This window comes from Ostrinia furnacalis, unplaced genomic scaffold (genome assembly GCF_004193835.3).
Source record: "Ostrinia furnacalis isolate ACB-3 unplaced genomic scaffold, ASM419383v2 OfSCF0521, whole genome shotgun sequence".
NCBI lineage: Eukaryota > Metazoa > Arthropoda > Insecta > Lepidoptera > Crambidae > Ostrinia > Ostrinia furnacalis.
Window position 1 is genome coordinate 1 of NW_021130760.1, and position 24511 is coordinate 24511.

At 45.0% G+C, this 24511-nt stretch overlaps 2 protein-coding genes across 2 annotated transcripts in view; one reads left to right on the top strand and one right to left on the bottom strand.

Annotated features, from left to right (window-relative positions):
- The first annotated feature begins 456 nt into the window (after nt 1-456).
- On the top strand, nt 457-13076 carry LOC114366055 (uncharacterized). The gene is made up of 13 exons (XM_028322820.1): nt 457-506; nt 766-881; nt 3099-3245; nt 4195-4344; nt 4639-4733; nt 5290-5378; nt 5793-5936; nt 8769-8953; nt 8991-9089; nt 9263-9348; nt 9515-9905; nt 11130-11210; nt 11986-13076. Exons 2-13 carry the CDS (start codon nt 833-835, stop codon nt 12126-12128), a joined length of 1659 nt encoding a protein of 552 aa, XP_028178621.1. The 5' UTR covers nt 457-506; nt 766-832; the 3' UTR covers nt 12129-13076.
- A 4746-nt stretch (nt 13077-17822) lies between these two features.
- LOC114366056 (uncharacterized) overlaps nt 17823-24511 on the bottom strand; it is a 33368-nt gene continuing 26679 nt past the window's right edge. The window contains exons 23-27 of the mRNA XM_028322821.1: nt 23288-24461; nt 22381-22564; nt 21093-21351; nt 20057-20220; nt 17823-18734 (exon numbers count right to left, since the gene is read on the bottom strand). Coding sequence (XP_028178622.1) covers nt 18677-18734; nt 20057-20220; nt 21093-21351; nt 22381-22564; nt 23288-24461 — 1839 coding nt within the window. The 3' untranslated portion in view covers nt 17823-18676. The remainder of the gene's footprint in view (nt 18735-20056; nt 20221-21092; nt 21352-22380; nt 22565-23287; nt 24462-24511) is intronic.

Genomic DNA, 24511 nt, shown 5'->3' on the forward strand with positions numbered 1-24511 from the left:
TGCAGGCGCGCAACGACTTGTTTTATAAGTAGCAGGACTGATCTTTGGGGAGTAGTCTTTGTCTATCAGCCGGGATGGGATGCGCGCCGTGATAAAATCTTATCGATGATTTTAGACGACTAACGTATGGGCTTATCACTCAGTTTATCAATTCAGCCGGGGGAACAGTAGACGCGCGCGCGATCGTTTAGCTGTTGCGATGGCTCCCGAGCGAATGCTAGGCGCCGCCTCTTACATAAGCTCGGTCCCGTTCACGGCTCCGCGTTCGGTGCTAGGGCTGTTGATGCGTCGCGGGCGTATGAATTGTATGTGATCTTTTGGTGTGTACGTATTAATAAATATGTTTGTGTTGCAGAGGCGGGCGGCGGCGGCGGACTGGCGAGTGCGACGTCGGCGTGGCTGTGGGCGTCGGCGGGCGGCGCGTGTGCCGTGCTGGCCCTCGCCGCCGCGCTCGCGCTGTCGCTGTGCTGCCGCCGCAGCCGCCCGCCGCTCTCGCCGCACACCAGGTGACCGCACTACACACTACACACTACACTCGCGCGTCACTCACACTACACAGCGCTCGCCGCCGCGCTCGCGCTGTCGCTAGTTTTAGATTCAGAATATTTGCTGTAGCGTAAGCGTAGCTTCATTTTGCGCTTAGTAAGCAAGCTTGCAGCTTACACTTTGAACTACTAACCAATTTATACTTTTGTATGTAAGCTGCGAGCAGACGTGCACTACTTATTAACCGTGATTGAGACTTTGTAACCGTTGTGTTTGCAGCACGTACCAGAAGTCGTCGGCGTCGGCGGGCATCAAGCCGCCGGACCTGTGGATCCACCACGACCAGATGGAGCTCAAGCACCTCGACAAGAGCCTGCACAGCTCCGCCAGTAAGAGTACGCGCCGCACTGTCTTAGTCGAGCCCTTTCTTGCAGAACTCTCTAACCTAGGAGTTCCCTAACGTATTTGATACGCGCACACAAAAAAATCCGCCCCCTCCTATTTATTGGTCGTATCACAGAATAATAATAAGTACTACGTACAGAAGTTTTAATTCGCGAAGGTATTTAAAAAAATGTATGCTCAATGTCATTAACAATATGGTGTAATTTAGCCTGTCTCAAGAGTCAAGCACCATTTTGTTGACAAACGTCAGTGATCGGCACTGCGCCGAAGCTATAGGGCTGACTTCGGTAAAATGATGTGACGTGAGGTGCCAAACTGCGGAAAATGACGGAGGAAATACATGTTTTAGCATGAATTATCATGAATAATATTAACTACTTATTTACCTCTCAGTGTCTTGAGGCAACTTAAAAAAGTACATTCTGTGTTTTTATTATTATTTAGGCAGTTAAATACTGCACAGTATTTAGTACACCATTTTCTTTATTTTCTTCCATCATACACAAGAATACGCGTGCGTGAGTCAATGTTCGCTCGTATGTGAGGCCTTGTCGTATAGTATCCTGTAGGTGGGCAATCGTGCGTGTTTTGTTTGCGATGTAAACTCGCGGAGATGAACAGGCCTGGTCGTATCGAACAGTCTGGAATGCATTCTCTCAGCGGTCGCAGGTTTTTTATAATTAAGTACACATTGAAGCTGGATGCGGGCAGCGCAGGACCGTGCATTGTGGAAAACCTTAGGGGAGGCCTTTGTCCAGTAGTGGACGTCATTTGGCTGAAACGAACGAACGAAGTACACAGATGGCCCGCGGCCCCCTTTAAATGTCTTTGCGCCTTCCCTAAGGGACGCGCCCCCCACTTTGGGAACCAATGCTCTAACCATTAAAAGGCCGCCTGGCTTGCTACCCGACTGACGGCCAATGGGGCTGCAAGGTTCTGGAGTGGAGGCCACGTACCGGAAAGCGCAACCTAGGATGTCCACCCACCGGTGGACTGATGACCTCATAAAGGTAGCAGGAAGGCTGTATGCAAGCTCAAATCATTGTGGAAATCATTGGAGAAGGCCTATGTTCAACAATGGACGTCCTATGGCTGATATGATGATGACTAGTTAGCTACCGCCATCTTACATAAGTCTATGGCCATAGCAACAATGTTAGCACCATTGTTGTGTTCTGGCAGTTAGAGGTAAGATAGCCAATTCATATGGCTGGAGGATTCCAGGTAGAGCTTCACCTGGAATCCTCCAACCATTCCAGGTGAAGCTCTTTTCCACCTTCGGCCTGGTCATCACTTCCATCAGGTGAGATGAAGGCCAAAAGCAAAAATGCGTGATAAAGAGCAGTAAAGCAAAAAGCGAACTTCTGTGTAATCTCAGAAAATTGCGATTCACGATATTAAAACAATACCGTGTGGTATGTTCTTTCACGATAAAGGGATGTTGTCCTTTGCGTACAAGAATCCGCCGTCTAAGCAGGTTTTTACCCTTCCTATAATCAGTTTCTGGAACTGAATTAATTGAATCATGCTACAACTCGCTTGCAGTATCAGCGGGCAGCGTGGACGCGCCCAACCTGGCGTCATCCACACTGATGCTGCCTAAAATCAGTGGGGTTACTTCGAAACGCTGGAACGTAGTTTCGGGTCATCTGTCACTGGCATCTCACTTTGCGAGAAAGGGGTGGCAACATTCGAAACTTCGGATAACGTCTTTCGGAGTAACCCCGCAGTTCTCATTTTATTTTATTTTATTTTATTTATTTATTAGGTCTACCAACATTGTTACATAACAACATGTACACTTAAAAATAACAATAGGGATGTTTCCTGGGTCAAAAAGCAAGAGTTTTAATTAGTCCGTCAGTTAACTTATCAAAAAATACTCTACACGTATTTTTCACTTTTTCAAACTAATGAAAATTTAAAGAGATAAAGCGCGCCAAAGTTCATAAGAAGAGGCCCGTGACGTCAATGCTTGCATAAAAGTGCCGCACGTTGTGACGTCGTGCGGAATTTCAACGCACCATAACTATGTAATTATTTGTTAGATTGACAAATAAAAATATATGTGTCCAATATTTTTTGATATTAAACATGACGGACTAAAAAAATTTTTTTAGGAAACTAGCCTATTATGAACAAATTTACAATTAAGTTAAAGTCATTGGTGGAAATTAAGCACAACTACAACGTTCCCTCGCTTGCAGTATCGGCAGGCAGCGTGGACGCGCCGAACCTCGCATCGTCAACACTGACGCTGCCGCGCGGCGCGCCGCCCGCCGACTACGAGCCGGCGCGCATGCAGCCGCCGCCCGCCTCGCTCGACTCCAGACACTACGTGCCTACTTATGTCGGTGAGTTAACCTTTTAACTGGTATAGAGAAAAATATTTTTAATTAGTTTTGTACCTTACGTTTTCTCAATAAGGTTCAAAATATGGTGGCAACAATTCTGCCACTACCAGGTAAAGGTTTAAGAGTTTAAATTATCAGGTCATTTGGTCTGCACAACCTTAGAAGGGTAGCAGAAGCAAATGACATACCCACTTCTGTCGGTGAGTGCAAGAGATCATCATCATTCTCCTTCTTGTCGTGTGTACAACAAACCTACACAGAGTCGGCCTAAAACTCTGCTCCAAGAGTGGCGTTGTCAGTAGTATTCATCAAATCTTCCTTCGTGCAGTTTTTGGGCACGCAGGGCAATGCTGATAATGATGCCTCATCATCATTATCAGGGAATTGAGTCTCCACTGCAAGAAGACTACCCACTCGACTTTACTAGATAGGTACAAATGGAGGGACACTCCTCACACTGGCTTTCATGATTGTCAGGTATTTAGTTTCCACTGCAAGAGCACAACCCTCTCTTATTTACCAAAAATACGAGGATTTGGCTTAGGCCCGGTTTCCACCAAGGCGGAGCGAAGCAGAAAAAGAAGTGTTTTGAATAACCAATCAGATTTCATTATTTCCATCACGCCGCGCCGCGCCACTGCCGGTGTCAAATTGTAAAAAAAATTGACGGCTCAACACTGCTCCGCTTTGGTGGAAACCGGGCCTTACATTCCTTGCGCTAGCCAGAAATGGAAAGTTATTCAACAGGACGCGCTAAAATCGTGGACACGTGGTGACTCTTGTGGCATTTCATCCAGTCTACGATTAAAATATCGATTGTGACAAATCTCCTTTTCTTTCTTTCTTTTTATACAGCTTATTTTTTGTCTTTAAAAAAAGGTTTTTTTTGTTGTGTTTATTGTTTTGTTTTGTCTTATTATTTTTGTTCCTTTTCCCCCTACCCCCATAGACGGGCTACGCCCTTCGTCGCGCGGCGGCAGCGACTCGTGCGGGTCGTGCGTGTCGCGCGCGTCGCCCGGCACGTGCGCGAGCGCGTCGCAGGCATCACACGCGTACCCGCGACGCTACGACGAGCGCCGCGACGCGTGCGATTATTCGCGTGCGTTTATTTTTGAGTTGCTTTTTTTGTTGGCTTTTTGTTTTGTTTGATTTGGTATTTATCCTTTTTTAAATTATTAAATGTTTTTGTTTTTATTCATCGATAGAACAAGATTTCATGGTAAATTAGGAAACTTTTGGTCGCGATGGTTAAATTATTTTTTATGGACTTTTAAAATGCTGTCTTTTTCAATGTACCGCAATGGAACAAAAAGGATGGGTTTATCGCTAAAAAATTAATCAGCCGAAAGAATAACGAAAAAGGGAAATAACTATTTTTTTTCTCTGTGAACAGCGATGACAGGCGTGGGCGTAGGAGTGGGCGTGGGCGTGGGCTGCACGTCGACATGTGAGCGGCGCGGACACCCGCGACATAACGTTCCTGATCAGGTAAATAGCCCATTGATGGGCAAAGACTTGTTCTCGATCTAAACATCAATTTTAAAATGTCCAACAATTATTGAATCCTTTTGGTTGCAAAATGGATATATTCGGGGCGTTTGGTCGAAATAATAATAATAATGTATTTTTATTTTTTGATAATTACATTGTAAAAAGAAAAAATTAAAAATAAGAAAGAAAATTGAATAAAAGATAATAATAATAAAATATTTATTTTCATAAAAAGCTAGGTACAATACAAGGCAGCAGTAGTTATTGCACTAGGCTCGCAGACCTGTGTCGCAATAACTATAAGTGGGTTTACAATTTTTGAATTATTATTTTAATTACTGTATTACCGCTAAAATAGTGTCCTTTTAGCGGTAAGTGCTATCACTGCTAAAAAATGTATGGGAAAACGTCACTTGAACTTAGCAAACGTGTCCTCGCCGAAAACATGGTAAAGTTTTCGCCAAAAGCATTTCCATTGAAAGAATGAATGAAAGAGGAATGAACATCATTTAACATGTGTGCTGACATTTGCCTATTTAATTGTGTTCCCCAGAGCACGCCGCTGCTGTCAGGCGTGGGCCCGCTACTGTCGCCGCAGTCGTCGCTGGCGTCGCTGCACGCCCCACAGCACGCCCCGCCGCCGCCGCACGCCGCGCACGCGTCGCAGCGCGACTACTGTACGTATCAAAATCTTGGTGGCACTTATGAACGTCAAAATATAGTAAATAAAAAAAAGGTAGCCCTTATGGGGCACTTTACATGTCTCCTTATCTTTTGGGCCCTATCAGCGCTTCGAGACAAATATATGACAAGTGCTGAGAAGAAACGCCGGAACAAACTCACTTAAACCCTTAGCTAAACTGCTCGCAAAACTGGCTGAAGATGAAGAAGATAATGTAAACACGCACAACAACCTCGCCTCGCCTTGGTCGACTTCCGATTGTTATCGGTTTTTGGGCTCGAAGCATTTCAAAATTTGAACACGAAGTGTCCGACTACACTATTCTCTTAATCTGGGTAATTCATCGACCTAAAACAAAAGTACTACTAATAAAGTGAATGTTTGTCCGTAGGCGGCGGCACGTGTCCTTTAGGCGCGGCGTGTGGCGCGCCTCCTTCCACTGGAGGAGATATTTACGCGTGCGCGGCGCGTGAGAGAGGACACTATGTTGCCTACGAGCCGCTCGGCCACTATACGCAGTGAGTACTTGCTGATAACGGGACTATTCCCACCTCTCGTTCCCACCACTGCAACTCCTGTGTAGCCAGGATCTACAGCTTGACCGCCACAAAAACCCAACCAATGAAGGTCAAGTTTGTCCCGGGGGAAAGTTAAACTGTCATTGGACCCGCAACGAAATTAATCAGAAGAACATAGGAGGAGTTCGAAATTAAGGTTCGACTTCCCTCCATTATACTTGCTGATAAGTGGGGACTAATCTACTGACTTCATCTCCATCATAATCATCCTAGGCTGCATCTCGCTTACCATCAAGTGCGATTGCAGTCAAATACCAGTGGCCTAATTCACGTATTTTGACAATCAAGACCTCGCTGACGTTCAGAAGTCGTCCCATTGAAAAACAGTTCCAAATCCGAATTCACAAGGGTCATTTTCAACCGACTTCAAAAAAGGAGGAGGTTCTCAATTCGACCCGTATGTTTTTTTTTTCTATGTTTGTTACGCGATAAACTCCGCCAATTATGAACCGATTTGAACAAATCTTTTTTCGGCGTATAGGTAATACCTCAAGGGTGGTCCCATTTAAATTTAATAATAGAAAAAACAACCCCCAAGGGTGGAAAATTGGGGATGAACTTTTTTATACGCAATATCTCCGCCGATTATAAATCAATTTGAACGATTATTTTTTTGTTGAATAGGTGTTATCAAAAGGGTGGTTTCATGCGAATTTGAAGAAAATAGTTCACCCCCAAGGGTGGAAAATTGGGGATGAACTTTTTTTAAAGCAATATTTTTAATTTTTAGTTTTTTTTTGTGTACACGCATTTGAAGTCGGTTTTATTTTTTTAAAAAGTTAATTATGATAGAACGATTACTCGATAGGATCGCATTCAGTGATTTGTTGTCGTTGAAATTATGTTACGTGAATAAGGCTACTGTTTTGTGCGGCATAGTGCGAAGTATTTAAGTGATATGTGGCTCAGCAGTGAGTATTTGACTGAAAAATTGGCTCAACATTGGGTATACGACTGAGAATCTCATCTCAATTTATCGTGAGGCGTGCCACCTTCTATTGGTGGCGACATCTACGCGTGTGCGGCGCGCGAGAGAGGACACTATGTCGCCTACGAGCCGCTAGGACACTACACGCAGTGAGTACTAATATAATGACTTCATCTCCATCATAGTCATCCTAGACTGCATCACACTTAACATCAGTGAAATATGTACTTTGTGAAAAAAAGGTGCTTAGTGTCTGACTGATAAGTGGCTCAACGGTGGTATCCTGGTGATCGTTTATTCCCGATGTCCCCCACTATTTGTCCACCACTGGTGCACATCGAGAAAAAAAGTTGCAATGTCCACCAGTGGGGGACAGCGCTACTGAAATTTTCCCGTTGGGCCCTACTGGTGGACACTGAGAAGAAATGTGTTGCTCTGTCCCTCAGTGGTGGACATCGAAACCAAAAAAGTTCCGTTGTCCCCCACTATTATATTTGTGTTCATGAATTTGAATACAAACATTTTAAGTAAATCTTAAACTAATAATTATAATACATACATTTTTAAAGCATTTTTATTATAGTTTAAAACAATCCTTAATTAATACTGACGCCCGAAGGTGCCCGAAGTGTGCGTTAATTGGAATGGTTTTGTCATTTTTAATTTTCTAAGTACCTACCCACAATGTTCATGTTATCAGAAATTATTGTGTCGGTAATGTTACTATTTTGCACTTATTATCTGTAATAATGTCGGAAATTGCAGGATCTAGTTCACGACAAATTGAAAAAGTTTACATAAATAGGAAAGGTAGCCCATCAATACACTTTAAAAAGTTTTTTGTTTTTATTTTAATTGCTGTAGAATAATACCGCATTTTCTATGAATATTGTTAATATCATATTATATATTACTTGCGGCCGCCCGCGACTTCGTACGCGTGAATCCCGTTTTTCCCGCTAATTCCCGTTTCCGTGGGAATTTCGGAAATTCCTTTCTTAGTGCACCTCTACGGTACCTAAGCTACGTCCCTTCCAAATTTCAAGTGCCTACGTTTAGCCGTTTAGGCTGTGCGTTGATCTGTCAGTCAGTCAGTCAGTTTCGCCTTTTATATATTTAGAAGATTGCTATTAATATCAAGGACGAAGGTCAACTTCATATTATGTTAAAAAACTGAGAATTATATTTGATACGAAATAAAAATGTTTATTTTTTAATAATCATGAAAACAAAACAAATAGTGGGGGACAACGGAACTTTTTTGGTTTCGATGTCCACCACTGAGGGACAGAGCGACTCATTTCTTCTCAGTGTCCACCAGTAGGGCCCAACGGGAAAATTTCAGTAGCGCTGTCCCCCACTGGTGGACATTGCAACTTTTTTTCTGGATGTCCACCAGTGGTGGACAAATAGTGGGGGACATCGGGAATAAACGTTCCCACCGTTTTCTCGTTCCCACCGCTGCATCTCCTGTGTAATAATAAGCTTGTGACTTAACAGTAGACATCTTACTTATAAGTGACCCCAGTGACAATGACAGTTTAACTTTCCCCCGGGACAAACTTGACCTTCATTGGTTGGGTTTTTATGTTGGTCAAGCTGTAGATCCTGGCTACACAGGAGTTGCAGCGGTGGGCACGAGAGGTGGAAATAGTCCCGTTTTTTATAAGTGACCCCGAGTCCCCGATTGTCCTGCTGATAAGTGAGCTCAGCATTTTTTTGCGTTAACAACTCTGGCAGCTTCTTGTGTCAAAATACTTCAATATTTTACGAGTGACTTGTTTTTCCCTGGGCACTACATTATCACATTTCAAGGATGTAATGAACAACCTCTCCATCCATAGCCGCGACTCGCTAAGCAGCGACGTGGGCGCGGGCGCGTCGAGCACGCTGCCGCACTCGGCGGGCCCGGCTGGCTCTATGGGCGCAGCTGGCTCTATGGGCGCGGGCGGCTCGCTGCAGAGACACGCGCGCGCGGTGCACAGCTTCCTGGACGGCTCGGAGCACTCCACGCCGGCGCACTCGCGAGGCATGTATCATACATAGCATGCTGCCCCACTCGGCAGGGCGGGCGCTGTGCGCGGGCGGCTCGCTGCAGAGACACGCGCGCGCGGTGCACAGCTTCCTGGACGGCTCGGAGCACTCCACGCCGGCGCACTCGCGAGGCATGTATCATACATAGCATGCTGCCCCACTCGGCAGGGCGGGCGCTGTGCGCGGGCGGCTCGCTGCAGAGACACGCGCGCGCGGTGCACAGCTTCCTGGACGGCTCGGAGCACTCCACGCCGGCGCACTCGCGAGGCATGTATCATACATAGCATGCTGCCCCACTCGGCAGGGCGGGCGCTGTGCGCGGGCGGCTCGCTGCAGAGACACGCGCGCGCGGTGCACAGCTTCCTGGACGGCTCGGAGCACTCCACGCCGGCGCACTCGCGAGGCATGTATCATACATAGCATGCTGCCCCACTCGGCAGGGCGGGCGCTGTGCGCGGGCGGCTCGCTGCAGAGACACGCGCGCGCGGTGCACAGCTTCCTGGACGGCTCGGAGCACTCCACGCCGGCGCACTCGCGAGGCATGTATCATACATAGCATGCTGCCCCACTCGGCAGGGCGGGCGCTGTGCGCGGGCGGCTCGCTGCAGAGACACGCGCGCGCGGTGCACAGCTTCCTGGACGGCTCGGAGCACTCCACGCCGGCGCACTCGCGAGGCATGTATCATACATAGCATGCTGCCCCACTCGGCAGGGCGGGCGCTGTGCGCGGGCGGCTCGCTGCAGAGACACGCGCGCGCGGTGCACAGCTTCCTGGACGGCTCGGAGCACTCCACGCCGGCGCACTCGCGAGGCATGTATCATACATAGCATGCTGCCCCACTCGGCAGGGCGGGCGCTGTGCGCGGGCGGCTCGCTGCAGAGACACGCGCGCGCGGTGCACAGCTTCCTGGACGGCTCGGAGCACTCCACGCCGGCGCACTCGCGAGGCATGTCAAAGTCAAATGTATAATCCATTTTTATTGGAATTTGAACTTTACTACAGCGGGCTGGCAGACGTAAGGGCTAGGGCCCTGCCACACTGGCGGGTTGTAAGCTTTTTTAAAGCGGAGCATGCGTCGCGGCTGCGCGGCGAAGACGCTGCGGATACGCAACGTTTACGCCTTGAGTGAGCGGCGTACGACTCGTAGCCGCCCCACTTTGAAATGCTTGCAATCCGCCAGTGTGGCTGCTATCGTAGTGTGGGCAACATCTACTAGGTGGACTGACGATCTAGTGAAGGTCGCGGGAAGTAGTACCTGAATGCAGGTAATGCAGGATCGGTCATTATGGAAATTGTTGGGGAAGCCTTTGTCCAACAGTGGACGTCATTTTACTGAAACGAACAGCGATATAAGTTACGTAATGTAGAACGACTAGCCTTTAGCAGACACTTCTAAGAAAGGGGCACTCACTTGGTATGTACTATAATTTTTATACTTCATAGTTGACACCACTAGTGAGTCACATGACTTTGACTCTACAGTGGCGCCATCCTAGTGAAGACAAATGCGATAGTCCTTCTACCACTTGAAGAACGCTTACCAGTTGCCGCCACCGTTTTAGCCTAGCGATTAACAGATTCCTATTTTACGTCAACTGGTGAAGTGGTGAGGATACACACAGAAAATAGAGGATTATTTAATTATTTTATAGACACACTAGCTGTGCCCGTGATTTCGTACGCGTGAAAACTTGTTTTCGCACCATTTGTCATTGTTGCTCTGTTCCTATTGATAGTAGCGTGATGTTGTATAGCCTATAGCCTTCCTCGATAAATGGGCTATCTAACACTGAAAGAATTTTTCAAATCGGACCAGTAGTTCCGGAGATTAGCGCGTTCAAGTAAACAAACAAACTCTTCAGCTTTATAATATTAAGTATAGATTTGGGAGGAGTTTGTCGCTCTCTTTTATGCATTCCAGCATCATTTAATCCTACCTCTGCTACGGGACAATAAATGGGCCAGTGTTGAGAAGAAGCAGCGCAAGCACTCAGTCACTATTCACATAATTTCGTCGTGGCATTATCTAATGAGATGCTACGACACCATGCTGAGCGGATATCTTTTTAGTATCATTGTGTACATTCATTTTTAAAGATCTATGTTATTTGTTATTGAATAAATACTTTTTGTTTCTTTCTAATGAATATCTGGTATTTGTGATTCGCAGCGGGCAGTGCGCGCGAGACGTCGCCCTACAAGAAGAGTGCCAGTTCATCGCCTGGACATCTTCCTAACCGCCTGCAGCTCGGTCAGTGCACTGCTGCTTACTATTCTCTCATCATCATCATCATTTCAGCCACAGGACGTCCACAGCTGAACATAGGCCTCCCCCAATGACTTCCACATCGCACGGTTGGAGGCGGCCTGCATCCAGCGCCTTCCTGCTACCTTTAACAGGTCGTCGGTGGACGTCCTACGCTGCGTTTGCGCTACTATTCTTTATGAATGAAAAAACTTTAACATTTTTATCCAGTATATGGGGTGCGGATTTGTGTACAGTCAGCGCCAATTAGTTCGTGACACCCAAATTAACAAAAAGTTCACAACAAGTCTTTCATCCGTATTCACAAACGATGTTTGCGTAAGTGAAGCTTCAACGCTATGCGAAGTCAAACGTACAGCGTTGAATAGAGCTCTGTGATTGGTTCGTGTGTGTCACTCCGTCATTCAAGTATTCTCTATAAATGGGTTTTTTGGCGCACTGTGAAACCATATTAATGTTCGTGACGTATTCACGTTGTTTGTTACAATTGGAATAAGGTTGTGTTATCAACTTTTTGGTCACGTGACACGCACGAACTATTTGACGTTGACTGTACTTAAGTCCGGTCGACAAGCAGATAGAATTTCGTACATTGACCCCAAGCTACTGATCCTTATCTGTTTGTTGATTGTGCGACGGGCGGCCACAGTGAATGTGCGAGCGATAAGGATGGGTAGCTTGGGGTCATTGTACGAAATTCTATCTGCTCGGCGACTGGACTTTACAACGTAACATGCAATAATGTTTGTATCTGTCCCAGGCGGTGCGGTAGCTCACTGCAGCTCGGAATTAGAGCCGCTGACGCCGTCGCGCTCCACGGAGCGGCTGCAGCGCGAGATGCAGAACCTAGAGGGGCTCATGAAGGACCTCTCCGCCATCACGCAGCAGCAGTTCCACTGCTAGCGCAAGGAGTACCGCCACTAGGCCACACGGCGGACTATAGGTCAAGTGGACGCTAACTAAGCCACCAACTGGACTTACAGCTCACGTGGGCTCTAACGAAGCCACCAACTGGACTTACAGCTCACGTGGACTCTAACGAAGCCACCAACTGGACTTACAGCTCACGTGGACTCTAACGAAGCCACCAACTGGACTTACAGCTCACGTGGACTCTAAGGAAGCCACCAACTGGACTTACAGCTCACGTGGACTCTAAGGAAGCCACCAACTGGACTTACAGCTCACGTGGACTCTAAGGAAGCCACCAGCTGGACTTACAGCTCACGTGGACTCTAACGAAGCCAACTGGACTTACAGCTCACGTGGACTCTAACGAAGCCACCAACTGGACTTACAGCTCACATGGACGCTAACTAGGTCACCGACTGATCTGGTAACACTTACTAACTTTGTGAGATGACATGGACGCTAACTAACTGAGCCACCCCCGGCCAGATGGTAACACTAATTACACGGTAATTGAAGTTGGACGCTACACAGTATGCTGCGTCAGCGAATATTGTAAGAGGTCACGTGGACGTTAACTATGCCATCGACTGATCTGGTTACACTTACTCTAGGATACTTGTGAGCGAGCGCTCGCTAACTCTGGGATACTTGTGAGGGCTCACATGGACGCTAACTATGCCATCGACGGATCTGGGATTACATTTACTTTAAGATACTTGTGAGAGCTCAAGTGGACGCTACCGAAGCCACCGACGGATCTGGTAACACTTACTCGAGACTTGTGAGATCACATGGACACTAACTAGGCCACCCCCGGCCAGGTGGTAATACTTGTAATTGATGAAGGACCACTCCGCCATCACGCAACAGCAGTTCCACTGCTAGCGCAAAGAGTACCGCCACTATGCGTCGGGCTGACGGATTTACAGTCACGTGGACGCTAACCAAGCCACTGACTGGTCTTGTAACGCTTACTTGTGAGATCACATGGACGCTAACTAGGCCACCTCTGGCCTGGTAACTCAGATAGTAACAATTATAATTGAACTTGGACGCTACACAGTTTGCTGCGTCAGCGAACGCGAACATGTCGTGAAACTTGCAAGAGGTCACATGGACGCTAACGAAGCCACCGACGGACTTGTTTACACTTACTCTGTGAGACTTGTTAACTCTGGGAAACTTGTGAAGGCTCACGTGAACGCTAACGAAGCTACCGACGGATCTGGTAACACTTATAACTTTGTGAGATGACATGGACGCTAACTGAGCCACCCCTGGTCAGATGGTAACAATTGTAATTGGACTTGAACACTACAGTGTGCTGTATCAGCGAACGCAATGTGTGATGAAAGGCACAAGACACGGACGCGATTGGACCGACGCTACACAGTATGTTTCAACAATCCTGCGACAAGAAGCGACTTCACATGTTGCGTAGCGTCGTGTCGCGCCGCGTAGCGTCTTGTCGCGTCACGTAGCGTTTTGTCGCGTCGAGTCGCGTTTTGTGAGGTGAATTATCTACACTGCTCATTCGCATATTATTATGCAAAACATTAAATGGACTTATGGAAGACTACAACACCAAGTTAGCTATTCAAATGCATGAATGCATACATTAGTTGTGCAATCAGAAAGACAATTTACAGAAATGGATTTGAACTAACTTCTTACTAAATTTACTCCCTTTTGACATTATTTTTTAGTAAATTGTCTTGACCAACGGTTTGTATGATGTGATGACAACCTTTTCTTGTCGTAAAATCGTAACTGTACTACATCATATACTTGTAGAGGATTTACAATTCGTATGCTCAACGCAATGCTCAAGACTGCGATCTTAAGTATTTTAGCTAATTTATACTTGGATGCTAGGCTCGGCAACAAAAGTTGGATCTTTTATGGCACAAAATAGTATTATAAGTTTTAAACTACGCTGAATGTTAGAAAACTCTTTTGATATTGTTTGTTTCTTACATATTTAGGTACTTGAATGATGTTTAGAATCCAGAAACAAATCTCTTTGAATTCAAGTCGAACCAAGGCTAAGAAATGCGACGGCGTTTCTATCTCCGCTTACATACTTAGTTATGTTTATAAATGTGATTCATTAAATATATAACTTGTATTATATTTTAAGAATTAATTTTAGGCTTCAATTGTTTAGGAATTTATTATACAAAGACATTTGGTAGGTTAAGGAATAACCAATTTTATTAGTTGATTAACATCAATTTATACATTTAACTAAAACTTGTAGACATCGAAAAGTCGCCAATGAATCTTGTATCTTAATCCACCGTTATACTGATACGTATAAATGTATAAGTTTTATAAATTGTGAGTACAATGGTGGTTTAGGATAAACGTAGCCAATCTTGTCTTGCCTGAGTGAAAGATTTTATTATTTTTGTAAGCATTTAAGCAAAGGAAATGTGTGGTAACAACGGGGCGGGGCTATTTAATAAATGATCAATTGACAGTGGTTCAGCAGTCGCTGACGTTTGTTGTAGTTAACCATGAGAAAATGTACTTGCCACTGGCATTATACTATGCAAGATGTTAAGTGCCATTTTTACTGACAAACTGGTAAAACATTCAACTTGGCTCCTACAGTTCATATTGCATTAGCCCCGGGTCTATTCCGCACTATCAAGTCGTCGGACAGCAGGCATTTGTATGTAATGTAAAGAACTAGTCAAATAGTCCTCAGGTAGCTTAGTTAGGTTTTGTAAATGGGCCGGGCCGCGTAGAGGCGGGGCTTCACTGCGAGCGATAAACTGTTCAAAGATTAGTGTAGTGAAACCCCTGCCTCTTCCGTTGTTGGTCGGGCGATGTATCCTCAGATTTGTAGTTTGCGTTGAATGAAACTACTTTAAATATCATAGTCTACTTTCTTATTGCACTGTGATAAAGATAATTTTTGATTTCTCAATGGAGAAGAGCATATGTTGACAGTATTTAGAAAAATATTTTCTATGCATTTTGAACTGTATTACAAGGTCACAATGATAAAAATACAGTGGCAACAACGGTGAGACTGATATTCTGAGTAGTTTCACCCTACGCCCAATATGCCATCTAGATAGTTAAGGTGTACGATACTGTAGCGTTTTGATACTTGACGTTTGTACAAACTTCGCACGAACTGGTTTTTGAACATTTTGCGCTCAACGGCGGCGGGCGCGGTGTTGCCATCTATTAAAAGGTTTATATGACGCCATTTTCTACCTACATTTGATAAATTAAAAATACTTTATTGGATTTTGTATTGATTGAATAGGGTAAATGGAATGCTATGATGACAACACCGCGTTCACCCGCATTTTTGTAATATAACTAACGTTTACTTAGCATAGGACGAGTATACTGCACTTGTAAATATTTTGTACCTTAACACTAACGTCGTAAGGTTGATATCGAATATGGACTTTTTGATATTAATGTGGCGCGCAAGCTTCAGTGAGGAAATAAATAAATTTGATTGTATGGTATGATATTGTACTTAAATATGTTTTGTACGACTTAAAATCTTAGTAAAACAATCAAATGATCTCATGTCTAAAATGTAGCTCTTCGATGTAATTAAAGCCCGATCTCTGATCCTTATCGCTCGTCCGTCGCACAGTCGCGACAGCAACATAATTACGCGCGAGCGATAAGGATGGGTAGCTTGGGGTCATTGGACAAAATTCTACGTGCTCAGAGACCAGACTATACACACTATTGATTATTATAATGCATTGTGATTCATGCATAATGGACACTACACGCCCTAGCGTTACAGCTGCAGTGCAAGTCGTTCTTATTTTCAAGGTAATAAAAGCGATGGCAATACCAAAATGCTATCTGATGTCATGGTTCTGTTCATCAGTATGAAACTCCCTTCGCGAAGAGAAGCCTAAGATAAATATAAGGTTTATTTATTTCCTCGTGCGAGTTTCCGTTTTTCTATTTTGATCTTAACGTTTGCATTTTGATTCGGAACGTGCTCGTGTACATAGAACTTGTTTAAGATTATATTGTATTTGTAAGTAGTTAATGTGCGCTCGGCAGCAGGTCAACATCCACACAATGTCAATGGATTCTGAACTGTATTGCATCAATGTAAGATTCAAATTCAATTGAAAGATGTCGTTTGTGGCAAGTTGACGTGTTGACGACTGCACGCATGAATCGAGACCAAACCAGGAATTGCGCTCGAATTGATAGGTTATACAATTTTTCGATCTTTTGCTAGTAATCGATTTTTCCTTTTGAGATGTAATATTGACCTTGAAACCTTTTTCTGACGTTTTATTTGATAGTGAGAATATCTTTTTGTTTAAAAAGGTTAGGATATATTTTTTGTTAATGCAGTTGTGCACGATTACTTAACAACGTTAGAACATTATGTGCCATCTATTTTGTATATTTTCATAAGAAACAAAGACATATTGACATGCTTCTATGCAAAAACCCACAATGTATCTAATTTATCTTTCAGATAAGTTATCTGGAGGTTGGCCCGTGTGACAAAAAAATTGTTTTTGTAAAGTAATCGTGCGCACTGGAACCGTACCTTCCTGTATTCTTCCATCTTGCCCCCGCGGCACCTAATAACTCCATTATAATATTATTGTGACTTTCATGTTGATGCAGACTTTTTCTGCTCTAGTTCTTTCGCGGCGCTATTTTGTTTTAGAAGTTTTAGAATATACTAACTTTACGAACCAGGTACAAAAGAGAAGGGACTATTATTTATTTACATATCTATTTAACTAATAACTGGTCTGTTAAGGTCCATATAAACAATCCAAACCCAACTGTGTTTTCCTGAATAAAGAAAAATAAAATAAAACTCAGCAAACAAAATAGCGTCACAAAACAACTATCGTTTATATAAATACTTGTAATCTATCATTAATTCGCCATTACCCATTTATTAGTTGTTAAGGGGAACTATTAGACTGATTTAATGATTTTACTGCGATCATTTTAGAATTTATTTTTTCGCTGCGCGGTTTGTATGTGCAAATAGAGGAAGTTTTACCCAACAAAAGGGGCAGCCAGCTTGTGTGGCATCTATTACCAAGTCCAGTATTTAATCTATTTAATATGAAGCCTTTGTGCCAGGAACTCGTATGTTCATTTGGTAGGTATATGAATATAAAAATCTAGATTTTCGTATTTAGTGTTCATTCACTTGATCAATACGATTTGTGCCTTAAAATCATCTTGTAGTTCATTTTAGAGTTACATTTCAATAAGCGTAGTCTTTTCATCTTTTTGTTAACTGTTTTTTTCTTTTGGTTTGTCCCTCGTTATTTAAGATTCAAAATAATGCATATACAGTGCAATGTTTACTTTTATGACGTCACGTGGCGTATATTAAAACTTCCAGTTGCTTGCTCATCCTCACTGTTCGCAGCGTTTCTGTTCCCACCTCACGAGACTGGCTAATTTATTCAAAATTTATATTATATTTTACGTACTTGTATAATTTATACTCGTTTAGTTACGGATTTAGGTGTTTGATTGTATAAAATGACTTGCGTCGACCACGCCCTCTGTACATTTATAATAAACTTGTATTATTTATTGATGACGTGTTTTACTTTAAAAAAATGCGACTTTTTTTTTCAAATGATATGAATTAACGCAGTAATTTTTTCTCTTGCAACTTCCGAAAAATTAATCGAACGATTGAGTCTTTATAATTTTTATTTTATAATACATTTACACAATACATTCCATACACTTTTCAAGCATTCACATATTTTGGTGGGTAGGTACATAATCATAAACTACACTTAATCTTTGATTTTGATCACTGAAATAGAAACAAAACACGTGGGTACAGTCATCATGGAATATGCAATTAAAAAAGGGACGTATCTAAATAACAAAAAACAAATTTCGCACATCGCTTAAAAAATGTCACAACTCAAAAAAATAGGAATTGGAATCAAACATAAAACTCATCCTGTAAGATTTTATCGTAAATTCCATGTTTTATCTCTTTAATATCCGCATTTAAGTCCTTCCGAAATTAATTCTTAAATTACTAACTTAAAACTATAACATAAACTTAACAAATCGGTATTATACACAGATTAATTCGAGTCAGTACTTTGACAATGATCTATGATTTTTAGCCTAGCGCAGATCATTTACTTTTAACTTATACATGTATGTTATTTTCTTATTCTCTTTCTATAAGAATTTAAATTTATGTGAAACCGTTGCAAATACTTAACTCATACCTACAATGTATGCAAAAGAATAAGAAACTGAAGACTACACACAACACGTTAAAATGGCGACAAAGATACACGAATCATCCATTTTATGCTTACAAATATTTCTCTGCTGTACAAAAAACTGCGTCATAAACTTATTTATTAATAATACCTTGAGCGTTTGTTAAACAATAAGACATTCGTCATCTTTATTTCAAGTCAATGTAACGAAACATTTCATTTTTGTCAATTGTCTCGTCATAATATCAATGATGATCACCACTATTGGTAATGGTGTAAAGAATAAAAACTGAACATTTACATTACAACACTTGGGTCCACTGTCCAGGCAGGATTGGGGGAGAGCTCGTTGAAACTGAAAAAGAAAAACGCATTTGTGTAACATGCGGTAGGGATAAATTAGAGAGAACACATAAGGTTTGAACATTTGTGTTCGCATACGCAATAACCAATCGGAACTAATATTACAAAAGAGGTAAGTCCATGCTCAACTTCGAACTCTTACTTTATTTTAATTTTTAAAATAAAAAATCCTCTGTTGTAAAACAACGGATTTAGCGCCATCTATTTAAATATGCAACTGTAAAGCGCCATTTATGCTTCTTTATCTTTTCTTTGAACGACTTCATACCGGAGTCGGGACAAGCGAATTTATACAATGAAAAATAGATGGCGCTACATCTGTGCGTGCTGCTATCGCTCGGTCCGCACTCGGCCATTACAATACTCGACACTATACCTACTGCGTGTGAGAAAATACAAATACCAATACCGTCTCGAAATTTTTCTTCCCAATATCCTCATTAAGACTACAACAGAGATCAGCGTACATAACTTGTCTAATTTTGAACCAAAGTGGCAGCCAGTTTGTAGCCATTTTTGTTGCACAATAATCACTTCAATTACTACGGACATAAGAAGCTACCGTGTTACCTTGATGTGCTGTCTCGTCTGAACCTATTCCAAATGTGTAAAGTCTCATTTGTACAGATCGTTTCATCCACGAAGCCGCTCCCCACCAATTTTTTTTGTCTCGGTCGCGCGGGGTGCGGGGAATTCGATCCGAGCAATCCGTAAGGCATTATTGTAGTGTGCGTGTGCGCTCATGGATGATTTTGCGTGTACCGATAACACTTAAAGTCAAACATTAGCGGAAGAATGGTGGGGCGCGTCTTTGTGGATGAAACGATGTATACCAGTGGTTCCCAAAGTTGTCTGGGCTGCGACTCATTTAATACTCAAACTCGGGACCCACCTATAGGAAATTTCGCCCGCCGCCCAGCGGTTGGATCGGTAGGATGATGTGTCGTTCTACAGGCAGGGCCATCTCAATGTTCGTTTGGGACCCACCTCTGGGTCGCGACCCATAGATAGTTTGGGAAACCCTGATCTACAGGGTGTTAGGTAAATGGGTTTATGAGCCGACACTAGCCTATGTTAACATGGGCATATAAATGGTATGGTGAAGTCAGAAATTTGATATCATCATTTTATTTTTTTAAATTTTCATACAAAATAAATTTTATAAAATCCGATTTGTATGAAAATTAAAATAATTAAAATGAAGATATCAATTTTCTGAATTCACCATACCATTTATATGACCATGTTAACATGGGCTAGTGTCGGCTCATATACCCATTTACCTAACACCCTGTATACAATGTTTTCTCTCACCTGTTGACCAGAAGTTGCGCGAGCGCGGGGTGCGGGCAGCGGATGGCGCGCTCCCTCGCCTCCAGGGTTGTCACCGTGTCGGTGGTGGGGCTGTACAGGCGCAGCGCCAGCCCTGCCTCCAGCAGCAGCATGCCCGACGCCGCGTCCGTCAGCGCCGTCAGCACCTGGCCGGACACCTCATTTAATATCGGTTTTCTACAGGTTCACCTTCGGAGAATGTGCGAAAGAATGCTGCTTCGAGAAAGATCTCGAAGACTATAATTCGGCTCTTTCGAGGCGAGAGGAATTGAACGCTTAAAGGGCAGGTTTGGAGCATCCTAGACTGCATCCCACTTAATACCAGTTGCGATTATGATCGAACACCTGCCTTGTTAAAAAATATACGCACACATCGCCATCGGTAACTCATTTACCTCGTTACTGATAGAAAGTTACACGATCGTTCGCCTAGCTAATTTTCCAGGTGAATTGAGCCGACTAAAGCGGTCGCCTTTGTTTGCCTCGGAATTAATTCACCCAGGTAAACAAATGCGAAAACCTGGGTGAATCAATTCCTAGTTGAACTTAGTTTAGTCGAATCGATTCACCTGGGTGAGAAAAAATGGTTCCAATGTCAAATGAGGACACAAAATGGAATAATCCTTTGTATTTGAAAACTGTTGTTTAAAATTAAATTTCCATACAAAATTTTAAACAAGTGTTTAAAGTGCGTGTAACTTATAAGTAAGGGGGTAAAACTCAATTACACAGGTGGGGGTCAACGTTCGCTCGTTTAATATTAACGTCGCGTCTCTCGATACCCAAAGGAAAAGTAGAAGTGCTATACGGCAAACTACAGGGAACCAGGTTTTGGTTCAGGAATTCAAGTGGTCAACAGAACATCAATTTGAACCTAATGCTATGAAGATACGGTTTATTTATTTATTTATTTATTATCAGAAAATGTATGTTTACAGACAGGTCCAAAGCACGGTTGAATGAACGTATTGTTTTCCTAAGCTTAAATAACGAAGATTTATATGAAATAATAACTCACCGACGCGTACACCGGCAGGTCGCACGACAGCTTCTTGTAAAGTTTCGAGTCGGCCAGCACGTCCTCCGCGTAGACCGAAGTGTCCTTGTTCGGCGCAGACGTGTCCGCTGCGGACGCGTCCGGCGCCGCCGTGTCCGGCTCGGACGCGTCCGGGGCCGGCGCGTCCGGAGCGCGCGCGAAATCGCGCACTTTGATGCGCGCCTTCTCGAAGTGGACCGGCACCGGCCGGTTGTACGTCTTGCAGTTGATCACGTAGTACCTGCCACAACACGGAGGAAACGTTATTGCAATCGACTGATCACCTCTAGCACTCGAATCGATAGGATAACTCAGCGGTTCCCGAAAAGTGGTCCGCGGAACCCTGGGGTTCCGTGGAAAGGCCGCAAGGGTTCCGTAAAAAATATTATCCCACGTTTCGTGACCGACGTTGTTCGCGCGCACCGAGACTTGTTTACGCAAGGGAGAGGCAGGGCGTGCGGGCGGAGTAGTACAGGGGTTCCGCTAGGAAAAGTATAATCAATTAGGGTTCCTTGGCAAAAAAAAATTGGGAAACCCTGGGATAACTAACTGTGATGCGGACGGAATGTGAGTGGGAGCCTTTTCAGCAGCACCATCATCATCATTTCAGCCACAGAAAGTGCTGAACATAGGCCTCCCCCAATGACTTCCACATCGCACGGTTGGTAGCGGCCTGCATCCAGCGCCTTCCTGCTATCTTTACCACCCACAAGGTGGACCGACGACCTGATAAAGGTAGCAGGCAACGTCCCACGCTGCGTTTTCCGGTACGTGGCCTCCACTCCAGAACTTTGCTGCCCCATTGGCCGCCTCTACAGCATGCCTCAATAAACCGTATCGCCTCAGCAGCGCGAAGGCAGCAGCGACACGTGGCGCCGGTCCCGGGCTAGTGTCGTACCGGATGTGGTGGCAGGCGACGGCGGCGTCCGTCAGCACGAGCCGGCCGGCGGGCGCCCACAGCGGCCGGCGCCGGTCGAGCCGCAGCAGCGACACGTGGCGCCGGTCCCGGGCTAGTGTCGTACCGGATGTGGTGGCAGGCGACGGCGGCGTCCGTCAGCACGAGCCGGCCGGCGGGCGCCCACAGCGGCCGGCGCCGGTCGAGCCGCAGCAGCGACACGTGGCGCCGGTCCCGGGCTAGTGTCGTACCGGATGTGGTGGCAGGCGACGGCGGCGTCCGTCAGCACGAGCCGGCCGGCGGGCGCCCACAGCGGCCGGCGCCGGTCGAGCCGCAGCAGCGACACGTGGCGCCGGTCCCGGGCTAGTGTCGTACCGGATGTGGTGGCAGGCGACGGCGGCGTCCGTCAGCACGAGCCGGCCGGCGGGCGCCCACAGCGGCCGGCGCCGGTCGAGCCGCAGCAGCGCGAAGGCGGCGCCGCGCGCGAAGGTGGACACGTGGCGCGCCGGCTCCCGGGCCAGCGCGCCCGGCATCAGGAACTGCACGCGCGCCGCCGGTACTGACGAAACCATTTTTTTTAAATAAAGAATGTTAGGAATTTGTATTGCATAGTCCCGTTAGCCCCTCCTACTAAGCCAAATAGTCCAAATACCTACTAAATAAATAATATCTACAAAAAGTTACACAAGGCAAAAAATTACGTTTCATTTCGTAATTCTAATAATTTTGATTTTTTTTTAATGTATTACAAGTGAGTTCCGAAAGTTATAGTTTTCAATGTTTTGTTGAAATATTTCATGTGCATAACCACATTTTGAGCACGAATATGCAATAAAACATAAATGTAAGTTATTATTTATTGACACTTCACCGTTGATATGCTTGTTTACTAGTGGGCTCATCATAATAGTGATGTTAGGGGAAAAAATTCTCGACATATTGTATTTTTTACTTTTTTTACAGATAAAGCGCGCCAAAATTCAAAAGAAAAGGCCCGTAACGTCAAGAAGTGACTTAAAAGTGTAGCACTTTCTGACGTTGTGGTTGCGTTGCAGTCAGGATAAATAGCAGAAATAAATGTAGAAGAACAATCAGTCGCCATATTGGCAAATACAGTAAAAAAAAAAATACAACGGATGTAAATTATTTCGCTGCTAATTATTTGACCACAATCGCACCTGGTGTTAAGTGGGATGCAGTCTAGGATGGTACATATCTGCCCTGTAAGTGCCTATTCACTTTCGCCTTGAAAAGGCCCGGAAACTACAAATCATTGACTTACTTTTCTTCGTCCGGATGATGATCTTCTTGGGCGGCGCGGAGGTGATGACGCAGTCGTCGTCGTCGTCATCGACGGGCGTGCTGGGCGCCGCGTCGGCCGCGTGGCTGACGGCGGCCATGTTGAATAGCGCCGGCGCTATTCTGCGGAACTCGTCGGTGCTCTTCGACGACGACGGCAGCTCGTCGAAGATCCTCGGCGACCGCGCTCGTTCACTCGTCGACGGTTCCTCGTCGGGTTTCGGAAGCGTCTCCTCATCGTCTTTGACGACTTCCGTGACCCCCCCTCCACACAGCAGAGACAGATTCTTCACCATTTGCTGCCTGAAGTCCTCGCGGAAGATCGTCTGCCCTTCGGTCTTCGCTCGAGGCTCAGTGATTTCAGGGGTCGGGTCGGCGGGCTGCGCCTGCGGCGTCTGCAGGTCGATAGCCACAGGTACGATGGCCATGGTCGGGGCCGAGCGGACGGCGCTGGTGCTGGGCTCCTGGTAGATCATGTAGTAGCTGCTGCCGGTGTCGGGGAGCGGCACGAGCGGCGGCACCAGCAGCGTCGAGCCCACCACCACGATCTGGTTCGGAGCCGGCGCTTGGCTGGCCACGTGCGTTATTATCGGAGGCACTGACTCGACTGCCGCGATTGGAGTTGGTTCCTGACTAGAAACGCTTTGAGACTCTTCAGCCGGCGCTGCGCTGGCGGCTGCGTTGGCGGTTGCGATGGCGGCTGCGTTGGCGGTTGCGTTGGCGGTTGCGTTGGCGGCTGCGTTGGCGGTTGCATTGTCGCTGTTGTGAAGCGCATTGGACTCGTCTCCGGCTTTTTTTTTAGCCTCGTCGAGGGCGTAGGTGTGGTCGGCCGCTCTCTTCTTGCTTTTGTCCTTGCCGCTCCCGCGCAGCTCGAAGAACCTCCTGTGCGAATTCTTCTGCCTCATCCACTCCTTGTAATCGTTATTCTTTTGTTGCTTTTCTTTGTTCTGTTGTTCCGCTTCAATTTCCTTGTCATCGTTTTTGTTTTGTTGTTGCTCCGCTTCGATATCTTTTGTATTTTGTTCCAAGTTGATATCTTTTTTGTTTGTCTTTTTACTCTTTTTTCTCCGTTTCCCTGCTTTTGACTTTGGCCTCTTCTTTTTGGACTCGGCGACAGATTTGCTTCGTTTTCTACTGACAGGCGTTTGTTTTTCAACCTGGTAAATGTCACACACAATTAATTATTAGATTATTATTTTACGAGTAT

Excerpts from the sequence above, each read along its gene's own strand:
- LOC114366055 (XM_028322820.1), top strand. The coding sequence starts at position 833 with ATGGAGCTCAAGCACCTCGACAAGAGCCTGCACAGCTCCGCCAGTAAG. Across the intron at positions 3,246-4,194 it reads CTACGTGCCTACTTATGTCG|ACGGGCTACGCCCTTCGTCG; the intron begins GTGAGTTAACCT and ends CTACCCCCATAG. Across the intron at positions 11,211-11,985 it reads TCCTAACCGCCTGCAGCTCG|GCGGTGCGGTAGCTCACTGC; the intron begins GTCAGTGCACTG and ends TATCTGTCCCAG.